The 21,497-nt window shown below is 59.2% G+C and overlaps 1 protein-coding gene across 4 annotated transcripts; it reads left to right on the forward strand.

Moving 5' to 3' along the window:
* Positions 1–422: 422 nt before the first annotated feature.
* On the forward strand, positions 423–21,263 carry HID1 (HID1 domain containing). 4 transcript variants are annotated; one of them, XM_070774111.1, is made up of 19 exons: positions 423–598; positions 6,378–6,527; positions 7,262–7,432; positions 7,989–8,141; positions 8,664–8,770; positions 9,228–9,344; positions 11,400–11,622; positions 11,802–11,858; positions 13,038–13,121; positions 13,286–13,376; positions 13,589–13,740; positions 13,839–13,917; positions 15,213–15,377; positions 17,903–18,130; positions 18,374–18,480; positions 19,024–19,104; positions 19,690–19,781; positions 19,919–20,077; positions 20,291–21,263. In XM_070774111.1, the coding sequence occupies exons 1-19, from the start codon at positions 533–535 to the stop codon at positions 20,352–20,354; spliced, it is 2,346 nt and encodes a 781-aa protein (XP_070630212.1). In that variant the 5' UTR covers positions 423–532; the 3' UTR covers positions 20,355–21,263. The 4 variants fall into 4 exon arrangements, with proteins under 4 accessions (XP_070630212.1, XP_019837732.2, XP_019837733.2 ...); XM_019982173.2 differs by having other exon boundaries at positions 424–598; positions 12,981–13,121; XM_019982174.2 differs by having other exon boundaries at positions 424–598; positions 8,025–8,141; positions 12,981–13,121.
* Positions 21,264–21,497: the final 234 nt, after the last annotated feature.

The following is a 21,497-nucleotide window of genomic DNA, read 5'->3' on the forward strand; positions in this document are numbered from 1 at the left end:
AGGCCGCGGAGCCCGATGAGACAGGTCAGAAAAAGGGGAACCAAAGGAGCGGATGCCCAGAATGCCCCAGAATGCCGGGAGATGGACAAGAAAGATGCTGGAGAGGACCGGCTTTGAAACTGTCGGCCTAGTGATGGAGTGGGGACCGAGGGTGAGGATGGGGGGCAGGGGACGGAGGCTGGAAAGGTTGCGGGCCCGGGGGATGGGGGTGGCGCTGAGTGTAAATGGGAGAGACCGAGGGGAATAACGCTTCCACGCAGAAGGAACCCGATCCAGCTGAGAAGGGGCTGGGGGTGGATCCGCGGGCCAGACCCCGGGTCGGCGCGGGGAACCCGGCGCTGGAGCAGCAGGTGCGGGGGGCGGGGCCCGGCGGGGCGGGGCCCAGGGGGGCGGGGCCGACGCCGGCGGGCGGGCGGGGCGCGCGGCTCGGCTCCTGCGAGAGCCGCGGGGGCAGCGGGGCTGGAGCTGGATACCGAGCCGGAGCCCGAGCGGGAGTCGGGGCCGGGGCCAGGCCGGAACGGGCTCCAACGAAATGGGGTCGGCCGACTCCAAGCTAAACTTCCGAAAGGCGGTGATCCAGCTCACCACCAAGACGCAGGTGCGCCCGGGGCCCCGGCCTTCCCACGCACCTGCCAGGGTGGGGGCAGGGCAGGGCTTTCGGGGTTGGGGGAACGGCTGCAAGAACTTGGCTAGCCGGGGGCTGGGGGGACCAGCTGGCCAGGAGGGTGACGCCGCAGCCAGGGAAGAGCGAGACTCCTGGGCCTGTACCCCAGGGCTCCATCCCTTAGTCCCCCACCCCCAGCCTTCTCTCCCGGGAACATCCCTATTTCCCGCAGCTGCTGCTGCCACCTTAGGCTGACGTGTGCCTACTCCCCAGGCCGGCGTCGCCGCTGTCCGCTCCGCTGTCGGCCCCCTCATCGCCCCTCCAGCCCCTCAATCTCCAGCCTCTCCCCACCCCCACCCACCCAAACACCTCCTTTTCTCCTCCCTGCCCCTCGGTGGGTGTCGGCGATCCGGGAGGCACAGACCCGGTTGACTCAGTGCAAACAAAGCCGGCGGTTGCCTTCCCGGATCGGGAAACAGCTGGTGCACGGTGGCGGCCTCGCTGGGCCGGGTCGATGCCCACGGCCAGAGAAGGCCTAGGTGTTGATGGGAACACGCAGAGTGGCAGGCAGCGCTGCAGCCTGGCCAGGGGAGCTGTTCCCAGGTCCATGGAGTCCAGATTCCCAGCTGGGGACCACTGCTCCAGGGGCTCCGCTTTCCAGGCCCTGCGGTGCAGGTGGCTGTGTTTGCTGTACCCTGTGTTCTCTGGGGCAGGGTTAAGAACCGTCCAGGCTGCCCCTGGACTAGGTACTGTGGGGCCTGGGGGTACCCGTCCAGGCTTGCACAGACCCCTGAGCCCACAAGTGGCACCGAGGCCAACTCCTTGCCCCCAGCACAAGGGCTGGCCCCAGCAAGGCTATCTCCCTGCCCACCCCTCTCTTCTCACTCCTTGAGCCAGGCCACTCTGGCCAAAGAGATGCCCATCTCTGCCTCCCCAGGTCCCCCACTTTCGAGGGAGTCAGGACCTGCTGCCAGCCGGGGATTTCCTTCTACCTGCACCCCTAGGGCTCTCTCATGCTCCCAAGTAGAGTAGGTTCAAGGGAGCCATTTCCCCCACAGCCAGCTGGTCGCAGCTCCAGGGGCCAGAACTCTGGTCCCACACTCTCTGGTTCCCACAGGAGAAAGGTCAGGAGCCCGGCACACGCCCAGGGCCTCTGAAGGGTCCAGTCCCAGCTGAGAGGCATTTGATAGAAACCAGGCCTTGCTAATCACCCTTGCCCCCAAGGCTCCTGGCTGTTTCTGGCATTTGGCTTTTTTGGCGTGTGGGGCTTCTAGATCTGAGGGTGGCAGGTGGTCCCGCCTCTCGGTGGGGGGCCACAAGGAGAAGAGGGGAGGGAGGCCTCCGTGTTTACCTGCCTGGGGAGGGAAACGCCTTGTTGGAGGAAACCACCTTGTCACTATGGGCTCGGCAGCTAGGGTCTCTGCCAGGCCAGTAGGACCAGCTCAGCTGGGTCCCACAGGATTCCTACAGGCTCGGGCCCCCTCCCCAAATTACACTGGGCCTCCATCCTTCCCTGGCTGTGGCCCTATGACAGGGTGGACTGAGCAGCTGGGGACAGCTGGGGACAGTGAGCTGACGTGGGACAGAGCTGGAGCCAGACACCAGCCTGAGTCTCTCTCGGGAGAGCCTTGGGGCCCTGCAGGTGGGAGGGGACCTGGGCTGCCTGGAGGGAGAGACCCTCAGAGCCTGAAGCCACGGACCCTGTGCAGTGACCTGGCTCAAACAGCTCGGGAGTCAGGGCCAAACCCCAAATGGTCCCCAGACCTTGCCACTTGGTGTCCCCAAGGAGATTCAGGCCAGTTGTCCCCAGGGTGTCCTCTTGTCCCAGGGCCTCTGTGATCTCAGGGTTTTGCAGACAAGCCAACCTAGAACCTTTTCCCCGTGGCCTGGGCCCAAGCTGGTTGGCTTTCCCGGCCTTCCTGTGCTGTATCCTGTTTTCTTCCTGCCTCGGGCTGGGCCCGACCCCAGTCCTGAAGCCGGCAGCTTTGGCTGTGTTTCAAGCCTTTCCCGGTGTGGGTGGAGCCCTCGAGGGGCATATTCCTGGATCTGGGACCCTCTCCTAGATCCTGTCCTTTTGGAGATTCTCTGTCGTAGGCCAGAGGATACCTGGTGGGTCCATGTTCACACGTGTGCACACGTATGAGTGTGCGAATGCCGTGGTGATTCAGTACAGGTCACCCTTGGCAGGCGAGACCACTGCTGGTGCTTCCCTTCTCCCCCCAGAGAGGTCCAGCAGCTGCAGCCGGTCCTCCAGGCTGGTGGGCATCTGGCCTGAGCAGGTCCCAGCAAAGCTTCGCTAAGAATATCTGGTTTCCCTCCAGGGTAGCTCAGTCCCTGTGCCCTTGGCAGCACGGGCCTGCTCACCTCCACCAAAAATACTCTTTAAAGAAACTAGCTTGGATTTTAGAAGCTTCTTTGTGTTAGGTAGGGCTAGAATAACTGAGGCAGGATCTAAGCTATGTTCCCTCCCCACTCAAAAGTTTCAGCGAACCTGGCCAGTACCTATGGCATCAAGCTAGCCTCCCCTGCTCTGGTAACGGCCACCGAACTGAAGGATCTGAGCCACAGCTGGGACCTGGAGAAGAGGTCCAAGTTGGGGATGGGGGAGGTGAAATCATTAGTCCTGAAGTTCAAGGCCAGCTCCCAGAGCTGGGATTTCCCTCTGCTTCAGAGCTGGGCTGCCCTGGGGCCTCTCAAGTTCCCCTGCTAAGACTCTCTCCTCATTCTTAATTCAGTCCCCAGGGGACACTTGCCTGATGAACTAGGTCAGAGGTCAAGTGCACTCGATGAGTTTCTGCCCCTTTAAGCTTAAAGGGTAGTGGCTACTTGGGAGGAGGGGAAAAATGGCTTCCCAGAGGTGCTCTCAGAAGGGAGGTGGGCAAGGGCCATGCATGTTTTCCGGGAGGCTCCTTCCCCACTTCCACCCGACCACCCACACTGGGGGTGTGCTTCCCTGGACCCCAGAGAGGGTTGGAGGGCATGAGGACAAGCCAGCCGCGGCCCCAGGGCGCAGTTTTGGTCTTTGTTCCTCTCCCCCAGCTAACTTGCTCTACCAGTTTTGGGACCCAGGCTGTCCTGGGGCCAGGCCAGCCCTGAAGGCCGTGGCCACAGGCTGCCCTGTACCTCACTGGGAGGCCTTGTTGGGGAGTGGGCTGGGGTAAACTGGACCCTGGGGAGGCTTGTACCCAGCCTTGTGCTCAGCTCTGCCCGGTGAAGGGGCTGAAGGGAATCTTTGGGACTGATTACAGCTTTTAGCTGGACAAATACTGGCTGAGCATCTGCCATATGCCTCAAGTGCACGGTCCTGGGAGAAGGGCTGGTGGAGGAATGGAGCCTCCAGGCAAGAGTGGAATCAGGCCCGTGATGAGTGACTGTGGCGGGTGGGGAGCAGGTTTCCAGGGTGGGATCGAGCCCACTGGTAGAAACTCTGGGAGACTTCTTGGAAGAAGTGGCTTTAGAGAACAGAATTTTTAAAGTATTTATTTGGCTTCACTGCACAGCATGTGGGATTTTAGTTCCCTGACCAGGGATCAAACCTGCCCCCTCTGCATTGGAAGTGTGGAGTTTTAACCACTGGATCTCCAAGGAAGTCCCAACAGAATTTTTTTTTTTTTTTTTTTAAAGTAAGATTCACATCGTTTCCTGATAATAAGAGTGATGCGTATTACCTGCCGATTTGTGGTAGAGTAGCCCTTTATCGTGGAGAAGGCAATGGCAACCCACTCCAGTACTCTTGCCTGGAAAATCCCGTGGATGGAGGAGCCTGGTAGGCTGCAGTCCATGGGGTCACAAAGAGTCGGACACTACAGAGTGACTTCACTTTCACTTTTCACTTTCATGCATTGGAGAAGGAAATGGCAACCCACTCCAGTGTTCTTGCCTGGAGAATCCCAGGGATGGGGGAGCCTGGTGGGCTGCCGTCTATGGGGTCGCACAGAGTCGGACACGACTGAAGCGACTTAGTAGTAGTAGTAGTAGTAGCCCTTTATCAGCTCTTTCAGAGAAGGCAAAAGTCTGATTTGATTGGAGCAGCCTGGGTAGGTCTCTTGCAGGAAGTACTATTCAAAAGGGTAAGAGGACCTTGGTTGACCCTCAAACAGATGAACATTCAAAAGAAAAAGATAGCAATACGCGCATGGACAGAAAAAATATATAAGAAACAAACAAAAAAGCCACCCCGCAAGATAATTGCTATCGCCACTTTTTCATTTTCTTCCAGGCTTTTATTCCTCTATAATTTTACAGAAAATCATGATCATCCTATAGTTACTTTATATCTTCTCTTTTTCATGTAACATTGTACCACGAGCATTTTCCATTCATCCGTATTCTTTGAAGACATTCTGATGGCTGCATAATATTGCACTGTATGACTAATTATTAATTATTTTTTTGGCTGAGTGGTATGCAGGATCGTAGTTCCCTGACCAAAGACTGACCCCATCCCCGCTGTAGTGGATGTACAGAGTCCTAACCACTAGACTGCCAGGTCATTTCCTGAGGAGGACATGATAACACACTCCAGTATTCTTGCTTGGAGAACTCGGTGGACAGAGTAGCCTGGCGGGCTATAGTCCATAGGGTTGTAAAGAGTCAGACATGAGCGAAGTGACTTAGCAGCAGCAGCAGCAACTTTTTAAGCATTCCCCAATTGTTGACTATTTAGGTTGACTCCAACGTTTCACTTTTCACAACAGCTCTTCAATAAACATTCTCACACCTGAATGTCTCAGGCCATTTCCTTAGGAAAGACTTCTAGGATTCATGATTTAAATCGGGTGTTCACATGGCTGACTATATGACTTACAAGGCATAAGTGTGCTGAAGGCACGTTGCCTCAGTACGTCTGGTCGGGCTTTGGACAGTGTTGGGTGGGGTGGGCATGTGGGGAAGAGGGGCTGGTCTGTGCAAGGGCAACCAGAAAATATGGCCGGGCTGTGTTGCTGGGATCGTGAATACAGGTATTCTTATGCACACATCCATGTGCACATGTGTATTTGTTGTGTGTCCGTGTGCGTGTCCGTGTGCCCAGGTGTGTGCTTGTAGGTGTTTAGGTGTGATCTTGGCTGACTGTCCAGCCAAGGTCTGGACCCGGCAGGCAGTGGGGAGCCCTAAATGTCTTGGTTGAGGGAGCAATGCCTTCGGTGCTGTGCTTTGAAAGCTGGTTGGGGGCAGTGTGGAGGTGGGATTGAGGGGGTAGATTTGGAAGGGGGCCCTGGCAAAAGTGGCTGTGGTGGGTACCGAGAAGAGCGGATGTGGTCAGAGAGCCGTGGGCGACTCCTTTAGATTCGGCACTAGTTGGGTGTCCCGGGTGAGGGTGAACACTGGGGTTTAGGGGGCAGCCTGAGTGACTGGCAGTGAGCACATGTCCCCTTGGCTTCTTCCCAGGGGAAGGGGCACAGCCTGGCTCTGGTCCCTGGGCATGTGACTTAGGGGTGTAGCCTGGGGAGGCCCCCAAGTGGGGAGGATCTACCAAAGGGAGATGGTGAGTTACTGGGGGGTCACAAGTCTCTTAGGGACTGGGTTGGGCTCTGCCTACTGAACTCAGTGCCAGCCGATCCCTGACCATCTGTGTCAAGTGTCCCCAGCCTGCCTGTGCCAACCAGGGCTCATGGCCACTGAAGGATGTCTCCATGGGGGGAAGACTCCTGGGCACCAGCAGGAGTGGAGGAGGGGACTTCCCTTTCCGGGGCTCCCTTGGTCACAGAGTTGGGCACACTGTGGGCCTGCTGGCAAGAGATCATGCGACTCTGGACACTTGGTCCCCCCACAGCCTGTGGAAGCCACCGATGACGCCTTCTGGGACCAGTTCTGGGCAGATACTGCCACCTCGGTGCAGGATGTCTTTGCGCTGGTGCCAGCAGCGGAGATCCGGGCGGTGCGAGAGGAGTCACCCTCCAACCTAGCCACTCTGTGCTACAAGGTGAGGGGTGCCCAGCCCTTCACTGTCACCGCCCCCCGAGCCATTTCCCACGATCCCAGGGAGGCTGGAGCTGGCCCAGCCCTGTGGTGCAACAGGGCTGGCACCCAGGACATCCCCACCCAGTCGAGGTGGCCCCAAGGCTTCACCCACTTCTCCCCCCAGGAGCTGGGCTCTGGGAGGTGGGCAGTTGCTGCAAGTCAGCTCGTCTGGCTCACCTTGTGTGGTTGGTGGGCTTCCCTGGTGGCTCAGTGATAAAGAATCCACCTGCCAATGCAGGAGACAATGCAATTTGATCTTCTGGGTCAGGAAGATCCGCTGGAGAAGGAAATGGCAATCCACTCCAGTATTCTTGCCTGGGAAGTCCCATGGACAGAGGAGCCTGGCGGGCTCTACAGTCCATGGGGTTGCAAAGAGTCAGACACGACTGAGCGACCGAGCATGAGAGCAAGGGCGGTTGGTCCTGTCAGTGTTGCCATTTTACAGATGAGGAAACTGAGGCTGGTCACTTAGCAAGGTCTCAGCCAATGAGTGGTGAGCTGGTCTCACTCCCAGCTGCTCCAGGCTGCCCCCTGGCCCATGTCCTGTCCCCCTGGGGTTGGCTGACCCTGTCTGGAGAGGTGGCCCTGCAGGTTGGCCATGCTCCCCCTCACCCTCTGAAGCCCGGGGTGCCCAGCCTGACCCCAGGTGCCAGGGCCTCATCCCCCTGCCCCCCGCCTCTCTGCCCACTCCTGCAGGCAGTCGAGAAGCTGGTGCAGGGAGCCGAGAGCGGCTGCCACTCGGAGAAGGAGAGGCAGATCGTGCTGAACTGCAGCCGCCTGCTCACCCGCGTGCTGCCCTACATCTTCGAGGACCCTGACTGGAGGGGCTTCTTCTGGTCCACAGTGCCTGGGGCCGGTCGAGGAGGGGTCTGTGGGCCTGGCCGGGACTTTGGGGGGGTGCGGGGAGGTGGGACTGCGGGGACAGGGAAAGAAAGTTATAGGGGGCCACCTTCCTCCAAACCTCTTCTGGGGTTTGGGAGGGGTCGGGGGAGGGGGTCAACTCCTCCTTAAGTCCTGGGTTTCTCCCCTGTGGGGGTCCCTGCCCCTGCAGCTGGGCAGAGATGGGGGCAGGGCAGCTGAGCCCTCCCCCCACTTACCCCATTCCCTCCCTGGGGTTCTGTCCAGGCAACTAGGGGTACACAGTGTTGGGTGGGTGGACCCAGGGATTCTCAGCAGGGCTGAGGCTCTTGAGTTTAGGGGGCTCACCCGGCCCCTCCCAGTCAGGGGGGAGGCCTCCTGACTGCTCCCAGGCCCTGCTTCCCACTGTCCCCCTTCTGCCTTGGGAGGTTTGGGAGTGATTAGGGGTCTTCTTCCTGTTCCTCCCCCGCCCCTCGCTTCCTGTCTCCCTCCACCATGGGTGCCTGCTTGGGCCGACCCTGTCCTCCACCCCTCCCCAAGTCCTGGGACTGCCTCTCCTCGGCAGCCACAACTGAGGGGCCTCTGCGGGCCGTGTCCCAAGCAGGGAGAGGATGACGACGAGAACGCCCGGCCCCTGGCTGAGTCCCTGCTCCTGGCCATTGCTGACCTGCTCTTCTGCCCAGACTTCACGGTGCAGAGCCACCGGAGGAGCACTGTGGTGAGAGCCCTCAGCCTCCTCCCCTGGCCCAGGAGGGCCTTGGTCCCAGGTCGGGGCCAGCTGAAGTTCCCTGGGGCAGGGACTGCCCTGGGAGGGCCAGGCTGCCTGGCACGCATGGTCCCAGGAGGGGGTGGCGGCTGGCACGGCTGGAGGGGAGCCAGCTGGTGCAGGCCCTGCCCTCTGTATCCGGGAGGCAGGGCACAAGCACCCACTGTCCTGGCCTGGGCCGCGGGGGGGTGGGGCTGGCGCACTGGGGGCCTGGCCCCTCACTTCCGGAGGGCAGTGGACTGACCTTGAGGTTGCCCACCCCGCGTGCCCACACACCATTGGGGCCCCAGTTCTGCTCTGCTCACTCCCTACCTCTTCCTGTCTCGCACTGGACTGAGCAAGCACCAGACTGAAGGAAAATGAGCTTTCCTAGCACCCGGGGTGCTTTGAGGGTCTGTCTTTAGGAGAGATGAGGGTCTTTGCCCCCCCACCAAGGAAAGTAGGGGTCTGATTTCTCCCTAACACTGTCCCCAGGACTCGGCGGAGGACATTCACTCCCTGGACAGCTGTGAATACATCTGGGAGGCTGGCGTGGGCTTTGCTCACTCTCCCCAGCCCAACTACATCCATGACATGAATCGGTGAGCTGGTTCAGGCTGGACCCCAGGCCTGGCACCTGCACAGCTCAGAGAGGGAGCCATGTGTGGGGGTCTTCCAAGGAGACCCTTGGCTTCTCTGGTGGCTAAGGGGTAAAGAATCCTCCTGCAATGCAGGACACCTGGGTTTGATCCCTGAGTCTGGAAGATCCCCTGGAGAAGCGAATGGCAACCCACTCCAGTATTCTTGCCTGGAGAATCCCATGGACAGAGGAACCTGGAGGCTACAGTCCATGGGATCGCAAAGAGTCAGACGAGACTTAGGGACTAAACAGTAACAGAGGAGACCCTGCTCTCTCGTGACCTTGCTTCAGCATCACAGGGATAAGACGGAGTCACTTCTTTTCATGGACCTGAAGGAGAGCTGGGCGGGGTGGGCATGCGCTCCTTCAGGGGAACTGGGAACCTCAGGGTAGGCTCTCTCCTGTCCTCTCTGCCCAAGGATGGAGCTGCTGAAACTGCTGCTGACTTGCTTCTCCGAGGCCATGTACCTGCCCCCAGCTCCGGACAGCAGCAGCATCAATCCGTGGGTGCAGTTTTTTTGTTCCACAGAAAACAGGTGAGGGGCCCCTGGCCTGCCTTTAGATTTCCCCACCTCCCGCTTGTAGGCAGCCCGGCACTGAGGCCATTTGCTGGCGAATGTGTCTTATTTGAGGAGGCACGCTGCCCCCTGGTGGTGATGACCTATAACAACAGCCGCACCTTAACACCAGCGCGGTCCCTGTTGGGGGCCCTGGGTGAAGGGTGCCTGGGTCCTCCATCTAGAGCGCCGTCCAGTAGAAGGATAATGCAAACCACATATGCAGTTTAGACATTTCTAGTAGCAGCATCTAAAAAGTTGAAAAAGAAACAGGTGAAGTTAATTTTAATTATGTATTTCTTTTAACCCAATATGTCTGAAACATCAGTATTTGAGGTGTAATCACTAAACAAAGTTATTGAAATGTTTTGCATTCACTTTTCATCTGGTGTGTAGTTTACATTTATGGCACATCTCCCTTCGGACCAGCCACATGTTAAGCTGTCCGTAGCTACATGTAGCTTGTGTTAGTTTATTTAATTTTGGCCATGCTGTGTGGCCTTGCAGGATCTTAGCTCCTCGACCAGGGATTGAGCCGAGGCCCACGGCAGTGGCCGAGTCCTACCCAGGGAACTTCCTGGGCAGTGCGTTTAAATGGTGGGTGGGTGGGGGTGTGCTGAATACTCTGAAGAATGGGGACGCCCGGCCCACATGGGGGCACTTAAGGGCTCTGGGGAGCGTATGAGTTCGCGAAGGTGTCACATGGCAGGACTGCATACTTACAGCAGGTCCGAATGCTCCAGCTGTGCAGCTCCTCTTGTGCCCGGGGCTGTACTGGCAACACGGGGTTAGTGCCCCTAAGTGTCGAGGTTCACCCTCTTCCAGACTCTGCCTCCCACATGACACGCCCCATCTTCAGGTTTTGCAGCCCCTCCGCCCAGCCTCACCCTGGCACAACCCCCAGAAGTAGAGAGAGTCCAGGTGGCTCTCCCACCAGGCACAGCTGGAAGCTGGCCAGGGTTTTCTTCCTCCCCAGCCTTATCAGGCAAACGGCCACCTTTGCCACTTGATGAACCTCCCTGGGTCTCAGTTTCCTCATCTGTAAGATGAGGAGCTTGACCTCTGACACCTCACAAGTCTCTGAATGGAGGCCTTCTGTGGCCTGGGAGCTGGGGAATGGGGTGCGTGCTTCGCTTCCTGCCTTCCCTGTGGGCCTCCAGCGCTTCTCTGAGGCCCCGAGGGAGGGTACCTGCCCTGCAGAAACCTCAGAGACATGTCCTTTATACATTTATCCAAGCCCGTAGATGACACAGTGTCGAGAATTCTCCAGTGATCCAGAGGTTAGGACTTTACACTTCTACTGCAGGGGGTGCATGTTTGAGCCCTGGTGGAAATAGGATTCCACAGCCAAAAAAAGAGAAATGAGCCCTGATGGCGACTGTGGACTTCGGTTGACAGTGATGTGTTGATGTCGGCTCATCAGTTGTAACAAATGTGCCACCCTGGTGGGGGATGCGGATGGTGGTGGAGACCGTGTGTGTGTCGGGGTAGGGAATCTATGGGAAATCTCTGCCTTCCCCTCAAGTTTTACTCTGAACCTAAAACTGCTCTAAAAAAACAAAGTAGTTTTTAGGGACTTCCCGGGAAGTCCAGTGGTTAAGGCTCTGCACTTCCAGTGTAGGGGGTTGAAGGTTTATCCCTGGTTGGGGAACTAAGATCCCAGCTGTAGCGTGTGGAGCAGTCACAAAAATATATATTAAAAAACTTAAAAAAAAAAAAAACCCACAATAGGCTTCAACCCCTGGGGGTGAAAAATCTAAGGGGTGTGGACATGATACTCTACAAAGAGCCCCTCAGGACTGGCCATCCCTGTCTTGGTAATGAACTCCTTCTGGCCCCCAACCATCCCAGCCAGCGTCCCAGATACAGCCAAGGAGGGGGATGAGCTCCTGGGGCTGCTCCCTGGTCCCCAGACCACAGCCTGGCACTGAGACAGTGGGCGATGAGGGGTCTTTTTGGTCGACCTGCCCACCCGGCTGCAGCTGCGAGTGGACGGTGGGCAGAGTCCCTGAAGCCCCCTCCTCTCCTGCGCAGACATGCCCTGCCCCTGTTCACCTCGCTCCTGAACACCGTGTGTGCCTATGACCCTGTGGGCTACGGGATCCCCTATAACCACCTGCTCTTCTCCGACTACCGGGAACCCCTGGTGGAGGAAGCGGCCCAGGTGCTCATCGTCACCTTGGACCACGACAGCGCCACCAGCGCCAGCCCCACCGTGGACGGCACCACCACGGGCACCGCCATGGACGATGCTGACGTGAGCATGGGAGAGGGCGGGCTGCCGAGTGGCACCCCCTCCAGCAGCCCGGCAAGGGATGCCCGGCGGGCACTTCGTGGGGGTGTCTGGGGTCAGAGGGGGCACTGCCATCTAGGCCTGGGGTAGGGCGGGGGTGGGGGGTGAGGGCACCTGCTGAGCCCCAGCTCCACCCTCCGCAGCCTCCAGGGCCCGAGAACCTGTTTGTGAACTACCTGTCCCGCATCCATCGAGAGGAGGTGAGTTGAACAATGCTCTTGCTCTGGCGGTTTTTTTTTTTAAGTACGTAATTTTTTGGCTGCGCCGGGCCTCCCTCGCTGTGCTCGGGCTTTCTCTGCTTGCGTGAGCAGTGGCCACTGTTTGTTGCGATGCACCGGCTTCTCACTGCCGTGGCTTTTCTTGCTGTGGAGCGTGGGCTCTGGGCTCGCCGGGTTCAGCAGCTGCCGTACACAGACCCAGTGGCGGTGGTGCACTGGCTTAGTTGCTCCGTGGCTTTTGGGATCTTCCCAGACCAGGGGTCGAACCCATATTCCCTGATTTGGTAGGTGGATTCCCATCCACTGTACCACCAGGGAAGTCCTCCTGTGGGTTCTTGATGCCCACTCCTCACAAAGGTTGTGACCTTGCAGGGGGTGAGAGGATGCAGATAAGATTGGGAGTAGGGAGAGTCCTGACCCCTACCTGAAGGAACCACGGTCCCGGTGGACTTGGGGTTGGACTGCAAGGGTCTTGAGCCTCAGAAAAGGGCTGATGGCCTCAACTGGGGGAGGGTAGCCGGGAAGACTTGCGAGAGGAGGTGGCTCTGATGGTGGGTTTGGTAGGGGAATTACAGTGGATAGAAAGGCCAGTCAGACCTGGGTTCGTGTGTCTTGTGACCTTGGGGGAGGTTGTTGTGCCCCAGGACTCTAAGCTCTGCAGCTGTGATGTGGGGACAGGAACCGCCTCCTTGCCTTGTAGTGAGGATGGGCTGAGAGCACTGTCCAGGGAACAGGTGCTCAGTGATGGACAGCTTTTCTAGAATAGACTGTTCCTCACGTGTGACAGGGTGCTGGGAAGGGGCGGGAGGATTGCAGCTGTCCACAGGAGTCAAGGTGGGCAGGAGTCCAGTGTGTAGATGGGGAGCCTGTCGTCTGGTAGAGAAGTAAGCTCTCTAGACCTGCCCTGGACCAAGCTTCTGAGGGGCTACCCCCAGGGCAGCTGTTGATGACGCTGGAACCTGGGCCCCTCTGGATCTGACGGTGGGAATCAGGCTCTGGGTGGGGTGGGAGTCGGGGGAGAGGAGGCGTATGTGGGGGGCCTGGCCAGGAAGCCGGGACTGCAGGGAGCCAGACTGGACAGGTCCCTGCCCATACCCCACCCAGGACTTCCAGTTCATCCTCAAGGGCATAGCCCGGCTGCTCTCCAACCCCCTGCTCCAGACCTACCTGCCCAACTCGACCAAGAAGATCCAGTTCCATCAGGAGTTGCTGGTCCTGTTCTGGAAGCTCTGCGACTTCAACAAGGTGGGCCGGCCCCTGTGGCGGTGCAGGGGCGCGGGACGGCCGGCAGCGGTCCACCCCTGGGATGCGGAGGGCATCTAAGGAGACTTCTGGGAGGGGCGGGGCAGAGCTTCCCCTCTCCTGACCCCGCCCACCCGTCTCCGCCCCCCCCCCCCCCCCCCCGCCAGAAATTCCTCTTCTTTGTGCTGAAGAGCAGTGACGTCCTAGACATCCTGGTTCCCATCCTCTACTTCCTCAACGATGCTCGAGCGGATCAGTGTAAGGCTGGGGTGGGCTCGGGATCCCTGGGGGGCGCTCCTGGCCGAGGGGCAGCTGCGGCCAGCCTGTCCTGCCTCCTAGCAGCTCGGGCCCTGTGCCCTGACCTACCGGGAAGGGCTTCTCCCCCCACCTCCACCCCAAGATGGGTCCCTGCCCTGGACTCCCTCGCCGCCCCACCCAGCGAGGTGACCCTCCCACGCCCCGCGCCGCAGCTCGGGTGGGCCTGATGCACATCGGTGTCTTCATCCTGCTGCTTCTGAGCGGGGAGCGGAACTTTGGGGTGCGGCTGAACAAGCCCTACTCCGTGCGCGTGCCCATGGACATCCCGGTCTTCACCGGCACCCACGCCGACCTGCTTATCGTGGTAAGTCGGGGGGAACCTGGAAGTCTGGGGGTGACGTGCCCTCGGCCGAGACTGGAGACGGCGGGGGCCCCGTGGCTGACCCCCTGCTCCCCGCATAGGTTTTCCACAAGATCATCACCAGCGGGCACCAGCGGCTGCAGCCCCTCTTCGACTGTCTGCTCACCATCGTGGTCAACGGTAGGGCGCGGACCAGGGCGCGCCTTTCCCACGATCACCACCAGGGGGCGCCCGGCCACAGGCTGACCTGCCACAGGCTCCCTGGTTCAAACCTGCTGGGTCCAATAGAAATATTAACATAAGGGCATCTAAGTGCCTACAGGGCTTCCCAGGTGACCCAGAGGTAAAGAGCCCACCTGCCAATGCAGGAAACGCAGGAGACTCGGGTTCGATCCCAGGGTTGGGAAGATCCCCTGCAGAAGGGAATGGCAAGCCACTCTAGTACTCTTGCCTGGAGAATCCCATGGACAGAGGAGCCTGGCAGGCTACAGTCCCTGGGGTCGCAAGGAGTTGGACACAGCTGAGCACAAAACACAGCAACAACAGACAAAGTACCTACTGGTCAATTTTCTTCCTTCCTTCCTTCTCTCTCTCTTTCATTTTTACCCCTTTTTTCTTTCTTAATTTTTTGACTGCACTGTGGCATCCTATTTCCTCAACCAGGGCTCAAAACTGGGCCTTGCATCACTGGCTCCATCCCACAGATCTTACCTGAAAATGCATTTGTGAACAAGACAGCCACCGACCCTGCCCCATCCCGGTGAGGGAGAAAGATACGAGGAAAGATCAGTCTATGACAGATCGGTCTGTGAAGTCAAGCTGTGTGCAGCCTTGCGTCTCTGACTCCCCCTTCACAGGCTGTGCAGAAAATCTGTATATAGTTATATGTGGAATATCAGCTTGATATTCTACTTAATTAAAAAACATTTTTTTTTTGTTTTGGCTGTACTACATGGCTTGCAAGATCTTAGTTCCCCAACCAGAAATGGGACCTAGGCTCCTTGCAGTGGGAGCTCAGAGTCCAAACCATTGGGCCACCAGGGAATTCCCAGCTTGGTATTCTAGAAAGATGTAAAGGTCCTGAGTTTGTATCCCTGCCCATCACTTTATAACTGGGCAATTCTGGGCAAGTTTATGAACCTCTCTGAACCTCAGTTTTCTCATCTGCAAAATGGGAATGGTCTCCTGTATCTACCTCCCTCTCAGGTTCAAGGAGGAGTGGGGGAGATGGAGTGTGTGAGTGGCTTTGTAAACATGGCTGTCCATGGGGAGGGGCCCAGGTGCAGCCCTGGGGCTCTGAGGAGGCATGGCCAGTGCGGCCTTGGCCTCTGGGGCTCGGTCTTCCTGATTTTGGGGGGGACTTCCCAGACGGGGCAGGGAGGGTGTGGGAGCGGGAGCAGCGCGTCCCTCCCAGGCCCTGGGTGAGCAGGCCCGGTTGGTGGGGCCCTGGAAGTAAGCCGACCCCTCCCCTGTAGTGTCGCCCTACCTCAAGAGCCTGTCCATGGTGGCCGCCAACAAGCTGTTGCACCTGCTGGAGGCCTTCTCCACCACCTGGTTCCTCTTCTCCGCCGCGCAGAACCACCACCTGGTCTTCTTCCTCCTGGAAGTCTTCAACAACATCATTCAGTACCAGTTTGATGGTGAGGCGCCGGCCCAAGCCCCTGGCCTGGCCTTGGGGATGGGGGGATCCGGGGTGGGCAGTGGGCGAGGACTCCTTCCCGTCTGAGGAGGACACAGCCCTCCGGCCCCCAGTTTGTTTGTCCTGCATGCATTTATTGAGTGCCTGCTGTATACCAAGCCCTGGGCCCGGTGAGGGGATTCAGTGGGAAACTGAGCAGAGTGCCTCCTGCCCCGTGGAACTCGCAGCTGGGGAGGGAGGCATGGAGGGGGACTCTAAACAGATGGTCACCCAGACAAACAGGTCATCTTAAGTCTGATGGGAGGGAAGTTCAGGGTGTCACGGGCCTGCTGGGTGTCAGAGATGCTGGGCTGCCTGGTATCAGTTAGGGCCTTGCCACTTAGCTCTTAGGGGAGGAGGAGAAGGGGGTGACAGAGGATGAGATGGCTGGATGGCATCATGACTCAGTGAACACGAGTTTGAGCAAACTCCAGGAGATGATGAAGGACAGGGAAGCCTGGCATGCTGCAGTCCATGGGGTCACAAAGAGTCGGACACAACTTAGTAACTGAACAACAATGGATACACTTTTGATGATATCTGGTAATCAGACATTTTGTTAAGTGCTAGACTGATGGAGTGGAGAAGGCAATGGCACCCCACTCCAGTACTCTTGGCTGGTGAATCCCATGGACAGAGGAGCCTGGTAGGCTGCCGTCCATGGGGTCGCTAAGAGTCAGGCACGACTGAGCGACTTCCCTTTCACTTTTCACTTTCATGCATTGGAGAAGCAAATGGCAACCCATTCCAGTGTTCTTGCCTGGAGAATCCCAGGGATAGGGGAGCCTAGTGGGCTGCTGTCTATGGGGTCGCACAGAGTCCGACACGACTGAAGTGACTTAGCAGCAGCAGCAGCAGACTGATGGAGATCAATAGGATGCATTCTCATCCTCGAAAAGCTCTGTGTTTAGAGGAGGCAGACATGTACACATGTAACTAAAATGCAGCCCTTTTTGCTCTAATGTGGTGGTTTAGTCGCCAAGTCACATCCAACTCTTGTGACCCCATGGACTGTAGCCTGCCAGGCTCCTCTGTCCATGGGATTCACCAGGCAAGAACACTGGAGTGGGTTGCCATTTCCTTCTCCATTTTCTACAATAAAATTATATGTATTGGGGGTTAATATATGCACACTACTGAATATAAAATAGTTAAGCAGCAAGGACCTATTGTATAGCTTAGGATTGTTGTTTAGTTGCTAACTCGTGTCCCTGATTCTGGGAAAGATTGAGGGCAGGAAGAGAAGGGGGCGATAGAGGATGAGATGGTTGGATGGCATCTCCGACTCAATGGACATGAGTTTGAGCAAACTCTGGGAGATGATGAAGGACAGGGAAGCCTGGCATGCTGCAGTCCATGGGGTCGCAAAGAGTCGGACACAACTGAGCAACAACAATGAACACTGAGCTCTGTGACTGTGTACACATCAGCTCCCTGAGCCTCAGTTTCTTCATCTGTAAGATGATCGTAATAATAGTACTAAGAGTCCCTATCTCAGAGGGTGTTGGGAAGACTAAGTGAAATAATCCAAGAAAGTCACTTGCCTGTGACTTAAATATTAACAGTTGTTATCATTTCCAGAATAAGTAATATTTGCACTAATTGATCAGGGATGAAGGGCTTTCCAGGTGGCTCAGACGGTAAGGAATCCACCTGCCAGTGCAGGAAACCTGGGTTTGCTCCCTGGGTCAGGAAGATCCCCTGGAGAAGGGAATGGCAACCCACTCCAGTATTCTTGCCTGGAGAATCCCAGGGTCAGAGTCGATGGGGTCACAAGAGAGTCGAACACGACTGAATGACTGACACTAACTCATCAGGGATGAATGGGGTAGGAACAGTAGAAAACACAGAGGGGCACAGTCTACACGCAGACGCTGGGGCGAGATGTGGCCGTAGGAGTGGGGCGGTGCGCGGTGGGGACCCTGGCGGGTCGAGAAGGGCTGGGCCTGGGGCGGGGCGGGGCGGGGACCCTGGCGGGTCGGGAGCGGGCCGGGGCGGGGCGAGCGGCGGGATGGCAGGGCACTGAAGCCCCGGAAAGTACTCCTGTCTCCCTCAGAGCCAAGGGCGTTCAGCGTGGGCACACGCTGTATGGTCCTTCCTCCTGGTGACCTGGCTTGGGGAACCGTCAAAATATTGAACAGCTGGCTTAGCGGGACCCTGACATGCTGGGCCCACCCAGCTTTGCCAGGTGTTGCCCCTTCATGCTGGGTGGTGAGAGGGTCCCCCAGGTACCAGGGAGGGGCAGGGGTGAGCTCAGCCCAGAAGCTCTTTTGCTGACAGGTGGCATCCTGGAGTCGCCTCAACCCACCCCCCTGCCCCCAGCACCAACCCTGCCCACACTCCCCATCTTCTGTGCTCTTTGCTGTCGCCTCCCCCTGGGGTAGACACCCCTCTTGTCCTCCAAGCTCTTCCCACCCCAGGAAGCCGCTCTGGTGCAGGGGATGGCGAGGGGGCCTCGCTGAGACACCCACCCCTCCCCTCCCACAGGCAACTCCAACCTGGTCTACGCCATCATCCGGAAGCGCAGCGTCTTCCACCAGCTGGCCAACCTGCCCACTGACCCGCCAGCTATCCACAAGGCGCTGCAGTGGCGCCGCCGGCCGCCGGAACCCTTGTCCCGCGCGGGCTCGCAGGAGGGCGCCTCCATGGAGGGGTCCCGCCCCGCCGTGCCCGCTGAGCCGGGCACCCTCAAGACCAGCCTGGTGGCCACCCCAGGTCCGGTGCTGACGGCTGGCAAGGGCTGTGGAAAGTGACAGCAGGGGTTGGGGTGGAGGTACTGGGGGAGCCCGGGAGGGCTGGCTGGGTGGGGGGACCGGGCCTCCGTGCTGGACAGGGTGGGGAGTCAGACACAGCATCTCTAAAGTGGAGGGAAGCTGGGGACTCGTGGGGCGGGGCTGTGCAGAGGTGTTCGAGGAGGGACGCTGGGGCAGGAGTCCTTACTGCCCCCCCAACCCCTAGGCATTGACAAGCTGACGGAGAAATCCCAGGTGTCGGAGGATGGCACTCTGCGGTCTCTGGAGTCTGCGCCCCAGCAGAGCTCAGCAGAGGACAGCCCAGCCACGGAGGTGGGCCCCGGGGAACTCCGGGCGGGGGGCGATGCTGGGCCTTTTCCTTTCCTCCTTGGTCTCTGAAATGCAGGCCAGGCCAGGGCACCCTGGGGTCCCCTGCCGCAGGGGGCTGGGCACCTGGTGCTCAGGGCATCTGGGTTGGCACTGCTGACTCTCTGCCCTGGGGGTGGGGGGCTGTCTTTCACAGACCCCTCCCTCGTTTATTGGTCATGGGCTCAAGCCCTTGGCCTTCAGCCTCCTCATCCATCAGCCTTATCAAGGCTGGGCTGGCCTTTACCCCGTCTGCCCAGTCAGCCCCTGGCCCTAAACCTGTCACCAGGCTGGGCTGGGTCGGGCAGGGCCTGGGGCCCAGGGCAAAGGGCGCTGGGCTGGGCCATCCCCTCCTTTGGGAGAGGGTCCCCTCCCCCCAGCATGGGCCAGGGCAGAGACCTCCTTGCCCTCCAGGTCCCAGGCTGTGGGGGGGACGCTTCGAGGACCTGATGGGCTGCCCTCCCCCCGCCTCTCCCACCATCCCTCACTTTGTTCCTTCTCGGGGACCAGGAGCCCAGCCAGGCTTGGCGGGAGCAGCGGCGACTGTCCAGTGCGTCGGCCAGTGGGCAGTGGAGCCCGACGTCGGAGTGGGTGAGGGTGGGGCAGATGGCATAAGGTGTGTGGGGAGGGGTGTAGTCGGGGGCTCCTGGCTCAGGAAGGGCTTGGATGGGAATGCGTCCAATTCCAGGGACTGGCCTGGGGTCAGGTTTGGGGTCAGTCCTGTCTCGTGACCTTGGCCTCTCTGGCTTGGTTGCTTCCTCTGTCTACACTGTCCAGAGTTGGTTCCCCAGCAGGGTTAAGGTACAGCTGTCCACAGCCCTTTCTCAATAAATCACCCTTTCCAGTTTCCTTCTTTGCATCACTTGCTCACTCCCTAGTTTGTTTCCTGACCTCACCACTAATTGTGTTTGCACGGGGATACTAAATGTCCCAGCCTCATTACTCTATCGTGAGGATCAAAGGCATGATACGTGGCACACGCTCCATGAGAGGCCGCAGCCCCTGCACGAATAGCAGTCCCTATTCACAGGCCCTGCCTGGTTGCCAGGCCCTTGCTGTGATGAGCCAGGGTGCTTTCTGCCTTGGGGAGCTCCTGGTTCCAGGCCAGGGGTCGAGTCTGTGCCAGAGCCTCTGGGGGACTGCTTTGCCAGCCGGGAACCCTGGTTCCTCCCCCAGATCCTCTCCTGGAAGTCGAAGCTGCCGCTGCAAACCATCATGAGGCTGCTGCAGGTGCTGGTTCCCCAGGTGGAGAAGATCTGCATTGACAAGTGAGGCTGGGGGCATGGCCGGGCCGGTGGGCTCTGGGGGCAGCCCAGGCCGGGGCTGGGGCTGGGAGCATGGGCGAGCCCCCTGCTCCCCTTGACCTTCAGAGTGGGCACACTGGAGACTCCCGTCTTGCTGGCAGGGGCCTGACGGACGAGTCGGAGATCCTGCGGTTCCTGCAGCACGGCACCCTGGTGGGGCTGCTGCCCGTGCCCCACCCCATCCTCATCCGCAAGTACCAGGCCAACTCGGGCACGGCCATGTGGTTCCGCACCTACATGTGGGGCGTCATCTACCTGAGGTGGGCTCCTCGGGGCTTCTGGGGGTCTGCTGTCCCCCCTGAGAGTCGGCCTCAGCTAGTGGGGTTGATGTCAAGACTGTCCACCGGGGTGGTCTTGTCTGGTGGGGGCGGGCACCCACTGCCTGGGGCGGTGGGAGGAGGACAGCCCAGTTCCTCCCCAGTCTGTTCCTCGAGGCCGCCCGGCCCCCAGGTGACCGTAGACCCGCTCCGCAGGAATGTGGACCCACCTGTCTGGTACGACACAGACGTGAAGCTGTTTGAGATCCAGCGCGTGTGAAGATGGAAGCCTGCAAGGGGCAGGGGCCAGGGGAGGGCGGGGACCCGGGGTCCCCAGTGCTGACCCCTGATCCCCTGTTCTGAGCTTTAAATGACCCCAATCAGGGCTGGGTGCTTGAGTGGCCGAGTCCTGGGCGGCAGGCCCCAGAGGCCCCCTGTGGCTGGGTTGGTGGGGACCCACCCTGCCCCTCGCCTGCAGGCTGGACTCGCCTGAACCTTCTCTCTCTGGGGCTGCAGCCCCCGCCCCACGCCCAGAGCTCCCACCTCTGTCTGGCTGCCCTTCAGGACCCGTTTCTAAGCTGACCCTCAGTGCCCGCCTGGCTCCTGGGCTGCCCAGTCCTGGAGGGCACCAGGCTGCTGTGCCCTAATGGGCTGCCCACAAGGAAGTCTTGGGCCATCGTTCCTGGAGGCACCTGCAAGGGTGGGGGGAGCCTTTCCAGGCCTCCTACCCCGAAACCACCTGGTCCAGGCCCCGCCCGCTGCCAGGAGCCCGGGAAGAAGGGAGGCCAGGATGCTCACGGAGGGGACTGGGGACAGACGGACGCCAGGAGCCAGACTGGAGGACCTCACGCGTGTTAGGGTCTGGAGTGGGGGGTTGAGGGTCTCCTGTTGTATTTTTCCAGGTCAAGGGATGTAGCCTGCCTGGCTCTTACACAGAAACGGGGGTGAGGGGATGGGGGTGGGGAAGCCGCCGTTCAGCCCGCCCTCCCTCCCTTTTCCCACCGCCTGGATGTTTCGGGGAGAGGAGTGACCGGGAGGCCACCCATCCCTCCTGGTTCTGGCTTCTTGGTCTCCCTCACCCCACCTGTGTCTGTACAATCTTTGCTCTGTACAATCGGCCTCTTGACATAATAAAACCCCCCTCTCCAGGCCCTGCATCCTTGTGCTTGGAGGGGAGACAGGGTGTTCAGTCCATGGCTCTTGTTTTCAGGGACACTGGGGCTTCGCCTGCCAGAGTCAGGCCCAGAGGGCCCTCAGCACACGACCAGCATCCTTCATTTTCTTGGGTAAGGAAGTGGAGGGTTGGGCTTCCCTTGCCGTGGTGCCCTCAGAGAAAGAGCTCACACAGGAGAGGCGAAGGGTCTGCCTCCCAACCTCCTGTATGGCCCCTAGGTGCTCTGCTGGGGCTCTAGCCCTGTGCTCA

The sequence above is a fragment of the Bos indicus genome, chromosome 19 (genome assembly GCF_029378745.1).
Source record: "Bos indicus isolate NIAB-ARS_2022 breed Sahiwal x Tharparkar chromosome 19, NIAB-ARS_B.indTharparkar_mat_pri_1.0, whole genome shotgun sequence".
In the NCBI taxonomy this organism is placed as follows: domain Eukaryota; kingdom Metazoa; phylum Chordata; class Mammalia; order Artiodactyla; family Bovidae; genus Bos; species Bos indicus.